Source organism: Phyllobates terribilis, unplaced genomic scaffold (assembly GCF_046119375.1).
Source record: "Phyllobates terribilis strain yellow unplaced genomic scaffold, ASM4611937v1 Scaffold_2__4_contigs__length_985480577, whole genome shotgun sequence".
NCBI classification, from domain to species: domain Eukaryota; kingdom Metazoa; phylum Chordata; class Amphibia; order Anura; family Dendrobatidae; genus Phyllobates; species Phyllobates terribilis.
In genome coordinates, this window is record NW_027362762.1 from 703,098,051 (window position 1) to 703,121,384 (window position 23,334).

Genomic DNA, 23,334 nt, shown 5'->3' on the forward strand with positions numbered 1-23,334 from the left:
CTCGCTGGCCACTGCTCAGCTCCGGAATCCTCAGCATCTTCCGGCTCTCTGCACTGTGACTACTCAGAGCAGAGGGCACAAAGTTGTGACATCATCGTGCCCTCTCGCTCAGGGCACTTGACCGGGTGCGCCGCGTGCTGACACTGGCCCTGCTCATACATATGGTTTGTAAACAGACACGATAGGAAATCCTTAAAAGCTGCCCGTATACCATCGTAACTTAAACAGCACCATGCGAATTGATTAATGTGGTGTCACCAACAGCACTAAAATAGAATATATATTCCCCTGGGAGGATCACACTTGAGAGTCAGGCTAAAGTATTCAGTATAATATATATACACTGTGATGGGCAGCTACTGTCAATGCCTCATGTATTAAAATCAATTACACATATGACATAGAAAAAAGAGTCAGATAAACCAGGCATTATTCATCGTAGATGCATGTGTTCCCCTCCTTTATCTTGACGCGTTTCCCCATCGGCTACAGGTTCATCAGGAGTTCTGTAATACGATATGGACAAACATGGGCAGACACCCTGCAGACAGACTTGCAGAGCGCATGTTCGCTCTTCCGACACCATTATAGCCCATGGCGCCATCCAGGGCCGGCTCCAGGTTTTTCTGGGCCCCGGGCGAAAGAGTCTCAGTGGGCCCTTTTAACACATACACGATTCATGATGCACAGATACCACAGAGAAATATATATATATAGTACACAGGGCCCAGCCTGCCACCTCATCCTTCACATATGCAGACATGCGCACGCCCACACACACACGCGGTACGCAGACATGCGCGAGCACACGCGGTACGCAGACATGCGCACGCACACGCGGTACGCAGACATGCGCATGCACACGCGGTACGCAGACATGCGCACGCACACGCGGTACGCAGACATGCGCACACACACGCGGTACGCAGACATGCGCACGCACACGCGGTACGCAGACATGCGCACGCGGTACGCAGTCATGCGCACGCACACGCAGTACGCAGACATGCGCACGCGGTACGCAGTCATGCGCACGCACACGCGGTACGCAGACATCCGCATGCACACGCGGTACGCAGACATGCGCACGCACACGCGGTACTCAGACATGCGCTCGCACACGCGGTACCCAGACATGCGCACGCACACATGGTACACAGATATGTACACATACAGACATTTTTACACAAATTCTTAAAAACATATATAAAACAGACAAATATATATACACAGTCATACACACTGACATTCACATACATGCACTCACACAGACCCATTACAAATATTTTTAATATGGGGATTGGGGAAGCCTCACTCACCTGTCCTCGGTCCAGTGTCCTGTCCAGCAGCTCCTCGGGTATGGGGCAGTGCAGTGCCCCAGGCATGTCACAGACATCATGGCCCTGGACCATCAGTGGGGCCCACTTGCGGTCGGGTCCGGGCCGCTCCAAACCCCCCATCTGTGCAGGACCTCCGACGGTGTTTGATTGCCGTCACTTCACCAGTCATGGCCGCGCTGTGCAGCTGGTAATGACGCGGCAGAGGCGACACACAAGCACAATTAAAGGTGCAGTGCCGTCGACCCTGCCGTGTCATTACTAGCAGACACAGCTACACTGCGCGCGGCCATGTCTGGGGGAGTGCTGGCAATCAAGCAGCGCCTGCGTCACTGAACAGGTGCCGAGGAAGCGGCCAGGGCCCCGACAGTGAGTGGGCCCCTCTGATTTTCCAGGGCCCCGGCACTTGCCCGGGTACGCCGGGTGCTGACGCCGGCCCTGGCGCCATCGGTGTATACGTCCGAAACCTGTTTTGCGGGGGGGTTCGGAAGTAAGCCCCGGCGGGGACACTGATCGGGTGCCTTAACGCAATGTGAAAGCACCCTAAAAACAACTGTCATCTGAACAGCCCAATTAAATAACATTGGTCTGAGTGCTGTCCGTGTGATGTCAGATTTTTACACGGACCGTAAATACTTTCATCTCGGTCTGATCACGGACTGTCACGCTCTGGTCGGCCAGTCTGTGCATGGTGGTCTGTGGGTGGTCTATGGTTGGACTGAGATCCACGGACATCAGCATGAGCCCTAAGGAAAGGGGAAACTCTGCAATGATTTTGTTCTTTTCATACCAAGAAATCACTGCTGAAACACTGATGGTAAAAACTGATAAACCGCTGATGAAAAATGACTCCCAGAAAAAACATTTCAATAGTTTCACGTAAGTTGGGAATTCTAACCAACTTGGTAGAAGAGCACATGGTTTGTGAGGACATATTAGAGTAGATTTCCACGTGGGGGGAGGAGTGGATGACAACACTTGGAGTGATAGAAGCTTCCTCCCCACAGCACCCTGCTATGTCAGGAGTCTCCACCCTGCACATTTCACTACATGCCTCAGCACATCCACAGTGTGACTAGGAGCCACCTCCAGGGACTGTAGTCAGTGCTCTCTGCAGTGTCATCCACAGGACACTCACACTGCACTCATCACACTGGATTATTGCTTCCTCCAGTCCTGTGGATTGTATACTGAAGCTGCCCTGCTGCTGAACATTGCCCTGGTAAGTAATGCTCTGCAGCCTCTGGAATCTGCCCATATGACAGCTGAGCTAGCTGGAGATCTGTAGTTCCACTTTTCAGATTATATTTGGGGATTGCACAAATATAACATTGTGTATGATTTCTGCTGACAAGTCCTATATCTTATGAATAGGGGGGATTTGAATGTCTCTGTAGCCTTTAGGGGTATTGGGTTACTCCAATTTCCAAAAGCCGGATTTTAGATAAAACATATTTTATGGAACTGGTGTGTGATGTTAAGACAGTTCTGGAGCTACTGACAAACAAGCCATAACTGCACTCCTCATACAGTGCCATTATCCTCATACAGTGCCATTATCCTCATACAGTGCCATTATCCTCATACAGTGCCATTATTTTCCGCGCCATGGACTGTAAATATCAGACGAGCCCCTTTAGTGTCACCATTGTTTGTTTTGTGCCTATAGATTAGACAATAATCATATTGATTGTTCAAAAATCAGTCAATCTTCTCTTTATAGACCTTGTATATAGCAGCCTTATCTTCTAGCCTTTCTGCAGTCAGATACATAGTTGTAGGGTCAGTTTTACGCCGCAGTATTTTGGTTTCTGGATCAGTATTTGAAACCCATAAATGGAATCTTCTACAAAGACCCACTCTTATAATTGGTTCACAGATAATAGAAATACTGACTGTGAAAGCAGCCGGAGGGTCAGGTTTGTTTCATTGTTTCTAGATCACTATTTGTTTTTTTGGATCTATCCAGATTCTGTGTTGCTGCTATAGAAATAAAGAATATTATTGTATTTTTGCTGTAGTTTAGCGGATTGCAACTGATGTCTCTCCATCTGTTAAGATACTACAACCCCCATCTGTGATCCCTGCGCTTCAATACTTGCTGGCGTTATGCACAAAACATGAATTGGTGGTCTAGGGGTTAAATTGCGCACAATACAGTAATTGCTCTCATGGAAAAGATTACAAAGAGGACTGATACATAGAATTTTGTGATATTGTTGGAATGATTTGCTCAGTTTAGTATTGCATACATACATATTGTCGCGCTTATTTAGGCTGTTGACTGAATAGCTTTTTTGTCTTGTAAAATGCTTATTTAGAGAATTGGTAACAAAAGAATTTGTATGGTTACTTTCCAGGGACAAAAAGAACATGTCGGCTAAAGAGAATAATTTTGACTAATTTGAATTGATTTACTTGCCATAAGAGCCATGGTATCAGGGAGTCTTTGCTGTTCTGTACGAATGAGCATGTATGGCGGCAAACACATTCCCTGCTGTTCTATATTATGGAGCTCTGTGCCTCCTTAGGCTAGGGCTACATGGGGACGAGTTTCCCACGACACTGAAATCGCAGTGAGACGTTGCATTGATACTTATGACATACTGCGATACAGAGCTGCACATGTTTCCAAATGATTAGGATTTTCTGCCACTGGTTGCAAGTTGCACGCATCACACTTGTCATAGGCTTCAATGCTAGTTGCACGCGTCACACTTGCCATAGGCTTCAATGCTAGTTGCACGCGTCACATTTGCCATAGGCTTCAGTGCTAGTCACACGAATGCTAGTTTCACGGGTCACACTTGCCATAAGCTCCAATGCTAGCCGCACGCATCACACTTGTCATAGGCTTCAATACAAGTTGCACACATCACGCGCCTTGCAAGTGACTTGTCTGCAACTTGGCTTTTTTTACTTACTGCAAAATTAGAGCTCTAAAATAATTGCGTAGGTGCAAGTTGCACTAATATTTTGCGCAACTTTTCTGAGAACTGTTGTTGCCTGCCGTGTAGCCTTAACCTAAAGCCAGGACCACCGGGCGATGATTTTTTTTTTTTTAGCCGTGCCATGGGTTGTGCATTCAAATATTGTTGTGTGCTGCTGACACTACATTGCGGCACAGAGCAAGTGAATGGGGTCATATTGTAACCCGCAAGGAATTGGGACCACGGCAAGCAAGTTACAATAAATCCAACTGTCTGTCTTTTTGCGACTTTCTTCATACGGTACCTCCTTGCATGTTGCAATTCAACCCCGTTCACCTGAACTATGCTGCAATGTAGACTTGGCATATAAGCTTTCTTTGGCCACACACTGTGTTTTGGGCAGAGTTGCATGTAGCTACTGCGTTATGGCAGCGGCAATACTTATTAGTTGTTATGCATACAGTATAAGGTTGCATATGGCAAATACATATAGCTACAGCAAAAGTCAAAGCTGACAACGTGCTATTCAATCCATGAAAAATGTATTTGGCCATTCAGGCTTTGGGCCAGTGTACTGGTTTGGAAAGTGAAAGGGACTCCGATGACTACAAGAACGGCTGTTCATGTTGCATAGTGATGAAGCCAAGTTCCTGTATATTCTGAGTCATCAGGTAGTAAAAGGATAAAAAATGATTGAACCGCTGGTGTGTTCTCACTTAGTTACAAGATTAGAAAGTTTATCCATAGGCTTCTAAACTAACTGTAACAATTGTTTGACATGGGGATCAGTGATCCTTCTTGACTAGAGCATGATCTTCAGTTGCGATCCTATAGCTGTATTCTGTACGTAGCCTTGTGGGTAGAGATGAGCGAGCCCCTGAACTTGAAGGTTCGGGGTTTGTACCGGACAGTTCGTGTCCAGTGTTAATCGCTGAACATGGACTTCTTCCGGAAGTCCCGGGGAAGTCTGGGAGGAGAGAGAGAGAAAATATTTTCCAGATCAAAAGTTGGGTTCCCCATTGTTTTCAATTGGGATCGGATTCTGGTTCAAGTTCGGGTACAGTTCTGGTACCTGAACCGAACTTTGGAATAAAGTTCAGGTACAAGATCCCGAACTTCCATGGGTCCCCTCATTATTACTTTTGGACTGTAAAGAATGGTAATCACAGAGATGTCTGATTCCCCTCCAAATGTGAGTGCTGGCACAGAGATCACTGATTCCTCCTATCTATAGAAGCAGTAGACTTATAACTTTATACAATGTGTATGTAGACTGGAAGGAACAGTTATCAGAAAGATTAGTGCCCCACCCCCCTAAAATCTTTACAAATAGGATCATTCACAACATTGCATTAACACCTGTTGCCATTTTTTTTCCCTGCGTTTCCGCATGAACTTCCATATTAAGCAGAATAAGCTTACAATGTAGCAAGTCATGGTCGCTAATTGTTGAAAGTAGGCCAGTTGCAGAATAGCACTGAGAAAATTGAGCAGGACAACTCACTTAATGAGCTTCAGTTGTCAGTTTGTGCTTTTTAGTGTTCAGGGTGGTGACACACGGGTGTTTATCGTGCCGACACTTCTAGACAAAAAAGTGCTGACAAGTGGCAGTAATGAGGGACTGCTCCCAGGGACTATTATGTTCTTAAATCTCATAGTAAAAGCTGATGTATTAGTGAAATGATCTGCTGCCTGCAGATTCAGATATGTTGTATGGACAAATAGTTTTTTTTATAGTGGCCATGCATTCGCCTGTGGGTTTTTGCTTGCCTTTGAATTTTCAGGACCTTGATAGTGTTCACAAGTCACAGGACTCCTAGTATATGGACTATTGTGTGTTTAATATGGAGAACTTTGATTTGTTTGGGGCAAGGAATGATGACCACCTACTTTCCAGCACAATATATTGCCACTGTATTATCAACAGGGAATATGATCGTACTTTACCCTCCAGGTCTCCATTACAGTAGACCCGAGGTGCGGGCCACAACTTGGAAAACACATGAAGAACACGTATGTGAAACACAGACTTCTGAGGACTTACGAGATAAGAACTAGAAAAGTCTATTAGTGGTATACATTTCTACTAAATATTCCCGTGCATTAGTCTGCCAGCCAATGTTTAGGGGTCTATCTGTACCCCTTAGCCTGCATGTGTCAGTTGTGGGGCGACTGTCATCATCTGATTTTTGAGTTTAACAACTCTCCCACCCCCCCTTCCTTTTGCCATGTAAATTGATGGTCACTATGGACTTCTGTGGGATAGCTCATCTTTTCCAACGGCGGAGGATCATTGCAACACATCATGTTCTCAATTTATACAATCGAATGAGCTATGTTTACATCAGCATTGTTTTTTTCTGTATTTCTTTCCTGTTATAGAAACATGCCATCCCCTACATGAAGGACATCAATTGGACCCATTTAGTTTGGAATTTTTTAATGGTATTTTTGGCCGAATCCATCGCTGTGCCACCAACACTGGTGTAAACAGAACCGAACGAGTCCCTTTGCATGTGTCAGACATCTTTTTTGGTTATTTATCTTAGGTCTTATTTTTGCCGTATTTTTTATATATTCTATATTCAGTAAAGCTTACTTTGACAGTCAAATAGACCATGTGCCTCCTTACTATTGCGTTAACATGACTGAATAAACTCTAATTTCTGATTTCTTTCTATGTACCAACTCTTCTGCTGGATTCCTTTGCAATTACCAGTTACAAACTGTAGTAGAGTTCGGCTCGCAGAGTTATGTCTGTTGGATCAGATCCTAATTTCACGCCAAGGGTGGCTACTTTATTTACAGAGGTGTCCTTTGTGCTCAGCGTTGCTTTCTGTGGTCACTGAATATACTCTGAAAATCACCTTGTTATTTGAGAAGGTAGCGGTCAAATTGTTGCCTTTGGCCATGTAAACAGCAACTGGCTGCTTTTCATCTGTGAAGAAACCTTGGAGCTTAATCTTCATTGGGGGATGGATAACATCAACATGCTGACCATATTCATTTATTTCCTGAATACTAAGCGTATGTTCACACATTGAGTATTTGCAGTGGATTTTTTTTGCATCAAAAAACAGTGTTGGCAGGAAAAACACTGCATACGATACATATGATTTATTGAGGCTTTTTTCCCCCCCAATTTATTTAAATAGGTGAGAAATGCTGGTAGAATCACCCACTCTTCGTGTTTGCAGATGCTGGACCATTCCTATACAAATACGGTAAAATGTCCACAGTGCCAAACTAATATTCATGTACTAGACAGAAAATTAAGGCCCCTATACACATTGGATACCAGTTGTCCAAACCTGCCAATTTTCACGGGATCAGCCCACTATTTAATGTGTATGGGGGCCGCCTGACTGTTCCCCCGACAGATAATATCTTGGGAAAGAAGGATCAGGCTTGTTGAATTTTTTTACAGCTGTGTGGAGGTTAGCTGCTGCCAGGCTCGCTCTCAAGAATGCTTGGCCAAGAAGGTAGAGATGGCTATCTAAGGATGTATGGGGGCCTTTACATGTGAGCTTTTCAGGCCCTCTTACTGAAAACTCAAGGCCACCATCGGCATGGACATGCTCACCTCACCTGTGGATGGTGCACCTCTGATATTGATTAATGGCTTTGATAAATTGATTCACTATATATCTGGGGCATCATAGAGGAACCATGAGGCCTAAACTACAGCCATAAAGGAACCATTTCCAGCTACATAAGGATATTAGCAAATTGTTGTATATGTTATTTACTGATACACAAGTGTGGGTTTATCAAAGGTGATCCTGCAATGTAAGGACATAATCATTTTGCCTTTCAACAGTTTTCTTTGACTATTATGTGTTATTAGACATACTCATTTTCTTTAATCATCACTAAGTACATCCACCAAGTGCCTATTATAGTAGGTGTGTGTTCCCCATTTAGTGCAAGGCTATACACTAATGATTGTGATCAGCAGGCCCCAGGCACTTTTTACTCACAAAGTCACAAAGGGATTTTCGACTGATGTAGAGAACCAAGTCATGACTATGGTCCTTGACATGGAAGTCTTTTGTTGTGTAAAATAAACTGAAAATATCTATTGTTTCTTATCATTTTAATCATCGATCTGATCCCAGGTTTCTTTATTTATTAGATGATCTGTCTACTAAATAGCCTAGGGCAACAGCATGTGTCACCAAATACTGGAAACCACAGTCATACGTATTAGACCTTGTAAAAAGAGTACTTGGTCACCTGATACTCAAAGACTTCCTACTAGTGGTCTTTCCATTTTCCAACCCTTCCACCACACCACATACACGGTGGCTCAGTGGTTAGCACTGTAACCTTGTAGGTTCAAATCCCACCAAGGAAAACATCTGCAAGGAGTTTGTATGTTCTCCCCGTGTTTGCGTGGGTTTCCTCCGGGTTCTCCGATTTCCTCTCACACTCCAAAGACATACTGATAAGAAATTTTGATTGTGAGCTCCAATGGTCACAGTGATGATGATGTCTGTAAAGCGACGGAGAATTATATAAATGAGTAAAATTAATAAATAAATATACAAGCTTAAGTGTGCACTTACACTACCAGGTAGACTGCGCTTCAGATGCGCACTGAGCGATCTGTGATAGATCATTCAGTGCACATATGCTGCCGAGAGCAATGGCAGCCTGAGTCTATTTTCGTAGAATGATGTGCTGCCGAGAATAATAATAATTTTTTAGCAGCGCAAACGATCATTTCAACCAATGAATGAGCATTTTCCTTGTTCGTCGGGTCATTTGTAGCCTGTTTATAGACTGCAAGATTATCGTGATTATCATGCTCGTTTCCAGATAATCTTACAGTGTAAATGAACCTTAACACATGCTCACTTGGCAAAGTCATTAACGGAAAGAGTTGGATCAAGCTTCTGCAAGCAGCTCTTGTGGCAGTTCTTTCTGTGTTGAAAAAGGATGGGCATGTGAAATTCATCATACCTGATCTTCCTTTGCTCTGCCATTTACTGTAGAGGGAGAGTCAAGACACCTTGATACACATTAAATGATCTTATGTCCATCTAATATGTATGCAAATGTTATCGTGCATCAACATACTCTCATTGCAATAATAATACATCTTTGTTTTCCAATACTGCTTAGAAAATTGACGCTATAATCTGATCACTGGGGGTCCTGGGTTCAAATCCCACCAAGGACAACATCTGTAAGGAGTTTGTATGTTCTCCCTATGTTTGCGTGGATTTCCTTCCACTCTCCAAAGACATACTGATCGGGAATCTAGATTGTGAGCCCCAATGGGGACAGTGATGATGATGATGTCTGTAAAGTGCTGTGGAATTAATGGCGCTTTATAAGCAAAGTATAATAATCACTAAATGAAGCCTTTCCAAAGGATTGTCTCTCTGTGTGATAATGCTTTTTGTTTACTTGTTGCCAGCAAATTTGTAGGAGACGCATCCATTTCATGACGGTCCAAAGGAACTAACATTCGAATCAAACTTCATTTCATTGATCCAAGCTGTATGACACACACGAGGGTGGATTCTATTTTTCTATAGCATGAGTAAATTATAGGCTACAGAACTCCTGTATTGAATGGCCATGGGAAAAGCTTGAGGCAGAAAACCACCTGCAATAAAATCTTGATTCAACAGTATAAATTGTAATATATGACTAGTAAAGCTTATATTTGTCTCTGCCTGTATACACACTCATCATAAAGCCGGCCTTATATATGATACAAGTCCTGAATGTTCCCCTGATAGCAGACATCTATATCCATGCTCTTCAACACCGATTGACAAAACTTTGGTGACAAGGTAATATTTAGTTTAATCCAGTACCTGATAATTTAATGGAATTGTATGACCGCACAAACTGGATAACTTTGATGGGATTGGCCCATTAAGTTTTATATTTATGGTGGCCTCTATCTTGAAGACATGTTGGGTTGGTTAAACGTGGGTAATTCAACATGGCAAATCTCCATTTATCTACTGAAATTTAAAGAGTCACAATCACCTGAGCAGATAACGCATATTCATGGCGGAGTTAGGTGACATACACTAGCCGTTGTCTGAATGCTCATTCGGTCACGAGCTATCTCATGTATATGGCCAGCTTTTTGCTTCCAGGGGGCTGTATATTTGTTCTATTAATTTCTCACCTGGCCAAAACAGCTTTCATACTTTGCTTTGATGAAGGGCAACACTCCAAAACACAGTGCCTGCAAATTGAGATTCTGGTTTGGCTTTTATCCTAAGTCATATTGCAAGGCTCGTTAAAGAGTCGATATTGACTTTTAGGATTGCTGCTTCCAATAGATGGCGCTAGAGTTCTAGTCCGCTTCCTCTCTGAAGAGACAATTTGCATATTTAATTTCCCAGAGGAGCATGCATGGCCTATAAGTCTCCTCACTCTGACATGCCAGGCTTGGCTTGTCACTCTTCACAAGGAGAATCGTTACCCTTTAGACCCCCTTATATTAATTTCAAAATAGACACATTTGTCTCAAACACAAAAGGGGAAAAAAAAAAAAAAAGATTTTGACTCTATAATGTGTCGGTTGCACCTATTTAAACTTTTCATTCATGGGAGTAATTTTGATGGGCTCGGACTATAATTATAACTGGGTGTGAAACACGTTGTACACTGGATTCTCCCATATCAAGCAGACCAGATATACTAGTGAGTCATCCCAGAAAGTCCTCACGTTTTTGAACACTTGGTATCGTGATCCACCATTATTGGGCTGCATGCTTCACTCATTGTCTATCCAGTTGCTCAGTAGGAGATCCACTGTTAAGAAAAGAAGTTTGCAGATTTGATGCTTTTAGATAAGGAACTTGATTAGTAAAACTAGAAAATGGTATCGGGAACTGAGAGAAAAGGTTCTGTCTTATATAAAGTCATTATTAAACATTCTTCTCCAAAATATAAAATTAGCAGAAATTATATGGACCTTACAGATAAATTAACCTATTCTAGGTTAAGATCACTCATGGCTGCCCATACAATTTTCATTGAAGGTATTCTCTAGATTTTATACAGATGCAGGATAGAATATAAATCTGCATAATTACAGTCCCCCAACTTCTTTATATCTTTGTGCACTGTATTTTATGGCTCACTGTGGCTGTGGCATTAATTTCTGGATTTCTTGCTGTCTCGCCATGTTTTAGAACAGAATGGAATTCAGATAACTTTGTTCACATAGCTAAAATATACAGTTTTCTTGGAATACATGATATCAAAGACTCAAGGCTGGAGATCTAAGGGTGAATGTTTGTTTCTTTTTGTGGAGAGTACCAAACCGGTGTAAGGAGACTTATAGGCCATGCAATGCTCTTCTGGGAATTTACCGTAAGTATGCAAACAGGCTCTTCAGAGAGGACGCGGATTTGAACTGTATTGCCACCTATTGGGGTAGTGGTAGCAATCCTAAAGTTCAATATCAACCCTTTAACAAGCCTTGCCACGTGACTTAGGATGGAAAACAAAACCAGACACTCCATTTTCAGATCCATGTTTCAGGATGTTTATCATCAGTGCAAAGCAGGAGATCTGATTTGGCTAGGTAGAGGCCTCTGACAAGAAGTTTAGATTCTTAAATTGTCATTATTCCTTCAACACACTAGTACAGGTAATTTTTTGTTTGGAGTCACTTAGAAGTCAAGAAAGATGTTTGCATTTTCATGCTAAAGGCATAGTCTGATATTGCCGTTCAAAGACTGTCTCGGTAGATGTTGCTGGTGGTCTACTAGAGGTTATGAATCAGTGGGAACCTTGTGTGCCTTCTTTTTTCAGGCTATTCATTTTGGTATTGTTAGTGCAAACCCTGGAACAAGATAATACTTTGTCCAAATTGGTTGTCCAGGTCATCAGCTTGTTGGCACCACACTTTAGCTGATCATTTCGGTGCAAGAAAAATGTCCTCTGGCAGTGGTTGTGTACTATCTTCCATTTGTGATATGTGGGCTTTGATGTGGTTACCCATTTGCAGACAGACTCTATATCCAGATGGAGTTGTATAGAGTCTTCTCTTCAGTTTTCTGGTTTTAGTAACTAGTTGTATTTACAACCTCAATAGATGCCTTATAATCCACATTTATTGAGAAAAACTTTTGGTTCACTTCTGATGCATAATATTTTTAATGTTTTATTCACGTGATGGGATGGCTGAATGTGATGGACCTATGCAGCTCAAAGAATTTACAAGACTGAAATCGTGTACTATTTTAGCATATAGACTTTAATTAACTAACCAACCATTATACATCGTGTTCAAAGCTTATGATGTCTTCACATGACGGTGAGACCAGCAAACTGACTAGTCATTGACTGCTTCTTTTCATCAGCTTCAAAGCTCACCCAATGTCCTATAGGACACTACTTGTCTCACTACAACCAGTTGTTACCCTAAACTAAAGTGCTTCAGTGGGGTGTTAGATGGCAACTGTAGGATTTAAGGAAGTCACATATGTCTTTATAGCATGATGTTATAATTTTTATTATTACTTACAAGAGATTGTTCTGCTAGGCAAAAAATGTCTTTTTGGTTAAGCAGCTGATCTGCTTAATTTTTTTTTTAGGTTTTTAGCCTTTTTTTTTTTTTTAAAGTGGTTTAAAGGTTAATGAAACATGACTTCATAACTCCACACCTTCCTCTAGGTTGTATGTAGTGTAGCAGTTCAGCCCAGTTCACTTCAATAATGCTGAGTTGCAATACCAGACAAAACCCACAGACAGAGGTGGCGCTGTTTCTAGATGAAGCAGCCAAGTTTTTCTAACCCTTCAAATTTACAACTATTCTAATATCATTAATTGACATTGAAAATGCCCAATGTAGGTGATTTTTCTAGAATGAAGTGATAGACAGCTGCTGACAAACCTAAAGGAGGAAATCGTAATTGGCTGACTTGGATTTTCTTAATGAATATGTATTGTTTTCATAGAGTGAAAAATGGGTGCCTGTCAAAATCTAACCAATATATTATCAGGATATGCCCACACTCATCTAAACGAATTGAAAAATGGTTGTTGCAAAGAAATCTGTTGGTTGCGTTATTTTTCCCTTTTAAAATCATGGCTACAATGACCGAAATCCAACAAAGTTCTTTATAGTCAGTAGGATCAGTCAGACACTGTTGTTGTGCTGCTGATAAAGCCGTAGAATCTGAGTGAATGGACGCATAATGTAACAGAAAATGGTTACAATGATGCAGATGTACTGTTGTTCATAAAAGCTATTTATACCTTTGCATATTTTTTAGGACATTTGAATGTTTTATGGGGAATAAAGCAGTACAGCAATTGGTTTTTGGTTAAACATTTTTGACTGCTTTCTTTTGCAGCTTGCATGTATTACAAAACACAGCAAGCTGCCTGATTTCATTTCTTCACAATCCCAACAGCTGGCTCCGACAGCCCCTTTCCTACCATACATCTAAGCTCTGATCATATCAAATTAAATTTGAGCCTAGATGCACATATGCGATACGAGAAGAGCTAGCAACTGAGCCTACATGGAGCACACTATTGGGATTGAGATGGAATAAAGAAAGCAGCTTGCAGTGTCTTGTAAATACTGCAGGCTGCTGAAGAAAACAGGTAAAAATGTGTAATAACACCAATTGCAGAAATGTTCAATGTACAATGTGCTCAAAAATACTGAGACTTTCTGTTCTCTATTGACTATTACAAAGAACTTTGTATAATAGGAGCTAAATGTGAATGAACTACGATTTTCTTGCTTGAAGTCCAAAGTAGTGTAGATCAGTTTGTGCAATTCATGGAATTCTTTCAAAATACAAAGAAATAATGATTTGGGTAATCTTGTATTTTTTTCTGGCAGAAAAAAAAATGATTAAAACTATCCTTATCCTGACTCATGTCATCCATAGACAGCTGCAGCCACACCTGTCTATTATACTCTGGAATTAACTGGAGGTGTATATCATGTTTTTACTTGTCATAGATTTATTACTTTCTGTTGAAAATCTCCGTGGAAGCAATTCATGCAGTGCACATCACATAACAGGAAACAGCCTATTGGTTGACAGTTAAAATAATTTTGCAGGAAATGTTATTTAGTGGGAAGGGATTACTGAATTTTCCTAAATTAAAAAACAAACATATTTTAAGCAGCACATTTTAAAGTCATTTTAATTTTAGGATTTTTTTTATGCATTTATGGTGTACAAATTTTTTTTATGAAAATGGACAAGCCTTTAAGGCTGTGTTTTCACAGTGAGTTTTTCTAGTGTTTTAGGGTATCTGCATAGAATTTTTTTTTTTTAATGTGGATTCATTCTGAAATCCAGCTGAAAAAGCGCTAGACTAAATGCTCAAAAGAATGAACATATGCATTTTTCATGTCAAAACAAATTGCTATTCGTTTGCAACTTTTAACCATTTCAGGTTTCAAAAGACACCAAGAGGTTTAAAGACGTTTACGCACCATCCTTCAGGCATCTTACACTTTGAAGACAATCTATACTTTACAATGTAAGTCAATGGAAAGGCTCAAAAGAGGCTTGAAAAGCTGTTAGCTGAGTCTTCATTGAATGGAGTTAAAAAAAAAAAAAAAATCTGGAAAATGCCAGTACAAAAGACACTCAAAAAAAAATCGCTTGCATTTGAAAAATGACCAAAAAATATGTTTTCAGAAAAAAAAAAAACGCCAGCATTTCTTGAAGAGTCTTCCTCTTGAAAAACTCAGCAGGTTTGCCCTTCTGGAAAAGACTATATGGTCAGATTGCTCTCTGAAAGATAATGCCATCCAGACCTTTACTTTGATATTACTTGACTTTAGAGGTGATTAAATCTTTTGTAATCCGAATTTGTCAGTTTTGGCAAATTTTTCCAAATATTTAATTTTAAGAGAAAGATTTGCTACAAATTGCAAGAACTCCCATTTCCCCTGAAAAGACATGTACAAAGGCTCGTGCACATGACTGTAATAATTGGACGAGCCATCATCCCCATATTATTCAACGAAGCAGTGAAAATGTCTGAACTTTTCCCTTGGACCAAACCAGTCCGAAGGAAAATTTGCAGCATGCACGAGTTGCCTCCGATAATAATCGGATGGCACTCAGCCATTCATGTTTTAACTATGGGTCCATGGAAAACATCGGACCGCACTCGGATGACATCCAAGCTCGGTCAGATTTTCACGGACTGAAAGAACGGAGATGTAAAAAATTTTTTTTCTCCACATCCAAGAAAATCTGATCACACTCTGATCAGAGTGTGATAAACATAATTTATCTTGGATCGGAGAAAAACCGTTGTGCGACCCTAGCTTAATATTGATGCTTCCTAGGACTGTATCCAACCTACTTCCAGCTCTTTAATGAAAATACACTTAGTAACGTCAATGTGACCTCCACTTTTATGGTTATGGGAAAACAGATAATAACCATTCACTACCATTTTGTCACACACACCATCTGTACGGTATATTCAGTGTTTTTTGTCTTTATATATTGCAAAGTGGGAGCTGTAACATCCTGTCACTAAATGGATTCACTCCAAAATGATTGTGGCGCTGCATTCTCTGTATCGGCTTTTAAACAGGCTATGCAAGAGGGTGCTATACTATGTGATGTGATAGCTGCAAGACATTATTGAGAAGCTTGCCCGTTTGCTCCTGAGGTTACGTTGGCTTTCTCTGGCTGATGCAGTCTTCTGCATTGTGTAAAACAGTGGTTGGCATTTTTGTTGATTCGCGCAAAACTAATGGCAAATAGTTTGAGTTTGCCAGGTTCAGCTAAGTTGATTCGCATCAAATCAATTTGCTCATCTGTACGTAACATATTATTCCAGTTGCTTTACACACAAGCGCAAAGCTGTACAGAACAGGAGCGAAAAATCAAATGCCCAGTAAGTGCTCTTTCTGACCCAAGCAACAGAACAAAAACAACATTTCCAGAGATTGAATGTTATGAACGGGCAGGGGAAAGGAACATGTAGGATACTATCCGGTAATGCCTCTTGTGTCAAATGATGCTAATGGCATAAATACTTTGAGGAAATGATTCAGGTATTAGTCCACATTTTAATTGTCTACTATGCTGACCACAGAACATAACAAATTTGAATGTGTCAGGGGTAGGGAGGGTTGAATTAGAAATTATCCTAGATGACTTAAAGATAACATGTTGCATTGTACAAGCAATCTGATCTGTGGACAGCACGGTATGGAGAAGGAAAAGCTCAGCAGAATGATATCGGTTTGTTGGAAACTATTCAGTATAACTTTGTAATTTATTCAGACAATTTGCATATTTCCCAGAGGAGCATTACGGCTTAAAAATCCCCTTACCTTGACATGCTTAACATGTCACTCTCCACAAGGAGAAACGTTAACCCTTGGATACCAGTCTGATGCCTCTCACTCAGCCAAACCAGAACTCACACTTTGCACTGACGAGGGGCAGTACCCTAAAACACAATGTCTGCAAATTGAGTTTCTGGTGACGTGTCACGTGACAAGGCTCGTTAAAGGGTCGATATTGACTTTTAGGATTGCTACTTTCGATAGGTGGCACTAGATTTCTAGTTCTCTTCCTCTCTGAAGAGACAAATTGCATATTTCCCAGAGGAGCATTGCGACTTAAAAGTCTCCTCACATTGACATGCTTAACATGTCACTCTCTGCAAGGAGAAAGGAGAAAGGTTAACCCTTGGATACTAATTTATTCTTTGACATTCCTGGTGTTTGTATGTATAGGAGTCCAGTGGGCCGTCCTACTCTGACAGCTATCTCTGCATGTAGAGTCATACAGGGAAGCCTGTCAATCACTGATTAGGACCATACTGAAGCTTTACCACAAAAATGTATATCAATCTGCTCAGCTCCTTTTGCTCTAGATTAGAACATCCTGCATGGAGATCAGGTACCATTTTCAACAAGACAAGTTCCCTTTAAAAGACGTTTCAAACACTGTTTTTTGGGAAAAAAACACCAATTTTTTTTGGGGGGGTTTTGAGCCAAAGTATTCAAAAACAATGTGAAATACAAAGGTAGGATTTCTGGTTTTGGCTAAAAAAAGCTGTATTAAAAATATCAGTGGTATTATTCCAAAATAATGTGTGAAACTAACCTACAATTATTATTTTATATCCAGTGAAACTTTTTAAAGCTTGCAGTTGAAATCTGTGACAACCCAACCACAGTTTCGGGTATGGTTTTCATGACAACTCTTTAATCTGCCTCCTTTGGATTCACCACTGACTGACACATTCTAACGCTATAGAGACATTCTCCCGCTTTCAGAAGCTTTTCAGGAAAGAAAAGCTGAGCTGACATGTTCAGGCCTTTTTGTCTGGTAATGCCAGGAAAGCAGTTTCTGAAACTATTTTAGGGTGTGGGCACAGCTAACAGTGCAGGAAGCTGGAAAAACATATCTTCTCTTCACATTCAAACCTTTCTTCCTGCCTCTCACATCCCCAGTGGGAACAAACCCTGTTATTACGAGTAGACATTGGTTAAAAGTCTGTGTGGCTGTGTAGTCAAAAAATGATAATTGCTAGCATCTGTCAGGTTCTGGCAGTCGGACTTCCATAAAATGAACTTATTACATCAAACATAATCGTTATTTTCTTTAACAGGTCACTTCTTGTATGGCTGAGTAATAGGAAATGCCTTTTTTGGTAAAACGGAAAAGTCCTAAAAACCAAAATTGTAGCTATATATGCATGCATGTATATATATCACGTACATACATACATACATACGTACATACATACTATAAAATATATATTAGATATCTAATATAATATTATACTGTAGATCATGTGTTTATTTTATATGCAAGAAAAGGTAGATCTTATATATTTAGATACTATTTATAGTGCCAACCTATACAGCACTGCTGTACAGAACAGTCCCATCACTGGTGCAAGTCAACCACTGGTCTGATAATGAGTTTACTTTACACCACTTTCTAATCTTGAAACCAGATTTAATGCAAGATACAAATTTAGGATATGGTCATTTTTTTAATTTTAATTATGTGTTCTATATATATTATTACTCTGCAAAGCTGAAACCCTGTTGTTACCCAGCATGGCAGGACTGTGGCTGAGTGGATAGCAGCGCTGGGGTCTTGGGTTCAAATTCCATTAATGACAACATCTGCATGGTCCTTTTAGGTTCTCCCCGTGTTTGCGTGGGCTTCCTCCAGGTTCACTGGTTTCCTCCGACACTCCAAAGACATACTGATAGTGAATTTAGATTGTGATCCTCAATTGGGACAGTGATGATAATTTCTGCAAACTGCTGTGGAATATGATGGTGCTACTGTATATAAGCATAATAAATATTAATGGAGGGATCTACTCATTAATTCCAACGTACATGGTCCATGTCACTCAAAGCATCCATTGGTGTCTACTGATAGGCCACTCCAACAGCTTACTGTGGATGTATAATTTAGTCAGTTTCCTGCATAGAAAACTAATTGGTGGCACATTGATGTAGAGTTCTGGACAAATAGCTGAGACTCTAAAGATCAAGAATTTAGTGACAGCTCACAAAAGGTCTGTCCCATCTTCATTTAGTGTTAAAGATGAGTGGATCACTTTGTGCAACCCCATTTCCCGGTTCACGGTCCAGGTCGGTGCTCTCTGGCGGTGGACAAGAGCTGAGCAAATTTCCTGTGCTTCCAGGCTAGGCTTATAATTAGTAAGGCTGGCAAGACATCACTTGTGCACCACACAGATAATGTCACGCCAGACCGTCGAATTAAAAGCAGCACCTAAAAGCTTAGAAAATTCTCACAGGTCCTGACCACGGCCAGACAGAATCGACCTGGACCATGGACCATGAGTTGCACAAAGTGATTCTCTCATCTCTATTTTGTGTGTGTTTTTATGCAATACGCTATCCCAAGTGTGAAACCAACGAGCATGATTGTGGTGGTTTGCAGTGAGATTGATGTAAGGCTGGTCATACACGTTAGATAGCTGTCGGCCGAATTATGCTTTGGCCAATCGTTCGGCCAACGCAACGACCATGTCAGTTGACTCTCCTACACACAGGAGCACTTGCTCAGTCGAGCACTCCTGTGTGATCTATAAGAAAGCCGCATCTTCTCTCGGGGAGAATCATCTCTCCCAACGATCAGTCATCTGACACCCCTTCATACATTAGACCGTCGATATCTGCTGGTTCTGCCTGCTTTTGTCTAATGTGTATGAGGGCCTTAAGGAAGTCCAGAAAAACATCTATGCCCATTAATACATTATTTCACCTATCTCCTGGCCTGGGAAACCCCAGAAATATTTATGTACAGTCCGTGTACTCAACGTGATCATGGGCATGACCTGATTGCTGATTCAAGTAATACTACACTTCCCATACAGTTACCACATAGACTTTCCCCCAATTAAATCAGCTGACTGGTGAATTAGTTGGCTTCCAAGGGTTGACCAGATGAAGCAAATAATTTAATGTACACTGCTCTACCTTTAATCCTTATTGTTATTTCTAATTCTTAGCAACTGGCTGGGTGTTATTCCTCTGATGTCTTTGTCATTCTCCTCATTATATAATGTCCCCTTTGATTTTCCTCTATAATTTCTTCCTTAATTATTTATCCTGTTCTTCCATCTTCCACACGTGTGACTACCGTAGCTAGCCTGGGGTTTACCAGTCCTAATGTCTTACCCTGGTCAGTACTGATTCATTCTGATCTTTCACAACCCATGCCTTTGTTTCCTGAAATAAACTTTTACAGTTTATGTTGGGTTGCATTACGCTATGTTTATGTATATTGTCATCCACATTGTATATTTGATCATATGTCCATTTATTACTCATGAAAGGAAATAATAATATACTAAGATCTAATGTCAGTTTTGCTAGCTTCTGTATTTTTGCTTCTGTATGATTTTTTTACTTTATAACTTTTGTCCTTCACAATCTGTTAAACATGACGTATTCCTCTTGCTCTGAAACACTACAGTTATTGTTGCTTCTGCTCTAGATCTTATCTATGGGACACATTGTAACAATATGTATTTGTTTTTCAGTTGGGGGCCCTGAAAGAAAGAATCTCAACATTACAAGCTGCCGCAGAGAAATGACTTCATAACTTTAAGAAGTGTTTCAAGTTCTAAGAGATAAAAATCGTGCTAAGTTACTTCTTCGTCTTTTATTTTCTAGGGAAATTAGATCTAATGCTTTATTACTATTAAAAGCTCTAAACTCTATTTACAAAAACTGTCTTTACACCATTGGATACAAAAATTCACTAAGCGGATCTAATAGAGGCAACAATGAGGCTTTTATGACTATAGAGATGCCTGTGATGCATACGATGGGGAGCCCAGAATGTGGCTTGACCCGATCTGCCCAACAAACTCTTTCAAGAAGCCATTGCAAAAACATCAGACAGAAAATCTCCCAGTGGGAAGTTAGGGCCAACAGTGGCTCCTGTGCAGATCTGCTTGACATAAAACCCAAAAGAACTTTCTATGATCAAAATGAACTTACAAAATCAATTGAGGATGGATTGGACAATAGAAAATTAGGTGTAAGTCGTGGAAAGAATTTGGGTTTGGATTTCAGGGAAGGTAGTAGTGGCAACTTACTAGATGGTGAAAATAACCGGTTCCTTCCTAGTCAACCATATATTTATGAAGACCAACTAGAAAGTCCAACAAATTTTAACACTAGAACAAAGACATTTTTAGACCAAGAAATAGAGCTTCCTCCTGGAAACTTTTACACCTCAGCTGGAATGTTTAAGAAAACCAGTATGATTTCACAGGAAGATTTGACAGAGATGGTTTTGGAATTTAAAAGAAGAAGAGGTAAAAGCATTTCAACAGAAAAGGAGCTAGACTTAGGTGGCATGGTGGATCAAACAATTGCGATGAAGAGTATGGAAAACATTTATTATGATACTGAACCATTTGATCGAAAACCATCAATAAATCCTCTCCCTAAGCCAAGAAGGACATTTCGGTATTCTAACTGTAACCACCATGAGGAACGTATGGACAATTACCACAATCATAGGAGAAGGAAGTCTGTGGATGATAGTGATGCCGAATCTTCAGATCCTTCTGTGCCACCACCTGAGCCAAAGAAATCTGGAAATCGAAAACTAAGACCCAGATCTAAAAGGTAAAACATTTCGCCTTCTAATCAGGTATACGACTAAACTTTTTATGAAGCATAGCTGTGACTATATGAAGTATGTTAAGAATTTGGCAGCACTTGTGTTTACGATCTAGTAACACAGCTGTAGAAAAAAATGCATTACTAACGACTGCAAGGAAATCTAATGGTAAAGATATTGTACTTCGCTACAAAAAGTGTCAAATGACATAAGTAATTTTTTTTATATTTCAATACATTATTGACCATTTAAAATTTAAAAATGTACATCAGCATAAAGCTGTCTATTTAATATATAGTGAAGCTTTCATTTGCTGTTTAGCAGTAAAGGGGTGTCTAGAGTGTCTCAATGACATAAACATTAGGACCTTTGTATAAATCTGCTTTTTATCTTTGATGTTACTGTCCTTCTAGCATGGTGCTCGTGGAATGCTGCGACTGATGTCTTGGTATCTGTTTGTTTCTAGGAAATCCTTTGAATTTGAAGATGTTCAAACATTCAGACGCTTCATACAACAAACAAACCACCCTCAGATCTCTGAAGAACCAAGCGAGCCCTCACCATCAGCTCTCTATCACACAGTGTCAGAGGACAACCTCTATGAGGAGGTTGCATGTAGGTTTCCAACTACTTTTGTATTTATCACATTGTGTTTGCTATTTGTACAGTTTTTGTATTAATGAGGTTGTCCAATAAAAGAAAAAAAAATATTAAGGCATAGATTGGCTTAAAGTAATACAACTGTAGCGTACTCATGTCCCAACGCCCCCACGAATCCAGCATAGGCCACTCCGGTGGTCTGCGCCATCTCCTGTAGCGATGCCTGATACATTTGAAAGTTGCATGAATTAACAACCTGAGATTCATTGCTGTGGTCCTGATGCATCCAAATGTAGCAGACATCACTTCCAGAGTCGGTACAGATCTCCGAAGCGGCCTGCGCTGAAAGGTGAGTATGCCAATGTTGTTTATTTTTAAGAGGACCTGTCATCAGGTCAAAGGTGGGGGGCATGTGTTCTCATTTTATTCCTACTGCTCCCCAAATTATTCTACTTTTTTCTTTTTGTTTAAATCTTGCATATGGGTCTAAAGAAATAGTAATGATATATATTTTTAGGGTCTTCATCAAGAGGGTGTTGCTAAAAGGGTCATTTTACAAAACAGTCTAAAGATACCCCTTCGGAGAATCCAGTGAGCAGCGCCCCTTTGTAAAGACCATAAAAATTACCACTATCTAAAGACTTTTATTTCCAAATGGCAATTTTAAAAAAACTCAGGGAAGAAGCAGGAATAAAATAAAAGTAAAAAAGGGCATGTTTGCTCCTCTTTAAGACCATCTATGTGTTACATTTTTTTCCCTATGTTGGACAACCCCCTTTAAGTCCAGTAATTCTTAATTTTATTATTAATATATCTTTTTTTTTTTTTTTAAGTTCCACAGAAAGAAAACCCATATGAAGATATTAAAATATCTCCTTTACCTGTCTGGAGAATGCCATCATCCTGGAAGATCCCACCTCCAAGATGTACTATCAAACCCCCTAAGGTTAATTATTCTTACATTTCGCAGATCATAGTAGGCTAAAGAATAGTATTATATCTTCCTACGAGAAGGTTATGTTAAAAATTATGATCTGTCTGTAGATCCTCAGATTTGTACTTCATTATATATTATTACATATATACAAGAAGACTCCTATAAAAAAAAATGGTTTAGTAATGATCAACCTGTTTCTTCAGATCCCTTCAAAACCAAACTTCCTGAAAAGACAAACACTGGAGCTGAAAAGCACCAAACTGTACATTCACAAGAAGGCCCCCAAGGATTCCACCCTACCAGTCACACTAATGGAATGGAAAGTGTTTCGGAATGGTGGAGAAACCGCTAAAAAGAGGAAGAAGTTCCCTCGGGTACGTTTCTCTTGTTTTCTGCAAACCCTATTC

At 40.4% G+C, this 23,334-nt stretch overlaps 1 protein-coding gene across 3 annotated transcripts in view; it reads left to right on the forward strand.

The window, feature by feature from the left end:
* Positions 1-2,356: 2,356 nt before the first annotated feature.
* Positions 2,357-23,334, forward strand: part of DENND2C (DENN domain containing 2C) — a 39,429-nt gene continuing 18,451 nt past the window's right edge. For all 3 annotated transcript variants that reach the window (XM_073667136.1, XM_073667139.1, XM_073667138.1), the window contains exons 1-5: positions 2,357-2,559; positions 20,297-21,395; positions 21,857-22,005; positions 22,824-22,936; positions 23,131-23,301. In XM_073667136.1, coding sequence (XP_073523237.1) covers positions 20,554-21,395; positions 21,857-22,005; positions 22,824-22,936; positions 23,131-23,301 — 1,275 coding nt within the window. In that variant the 5' untranslated portion in view covers positions 2,357-2,559; positions 20,297-20,553. The remainder of the gene's footprint in view (positions 2,560-20,296; positions 21,396-21,856; positions 22,006-22,823; positions 22,937-23,130; positions 23,302-23,334) is intronic.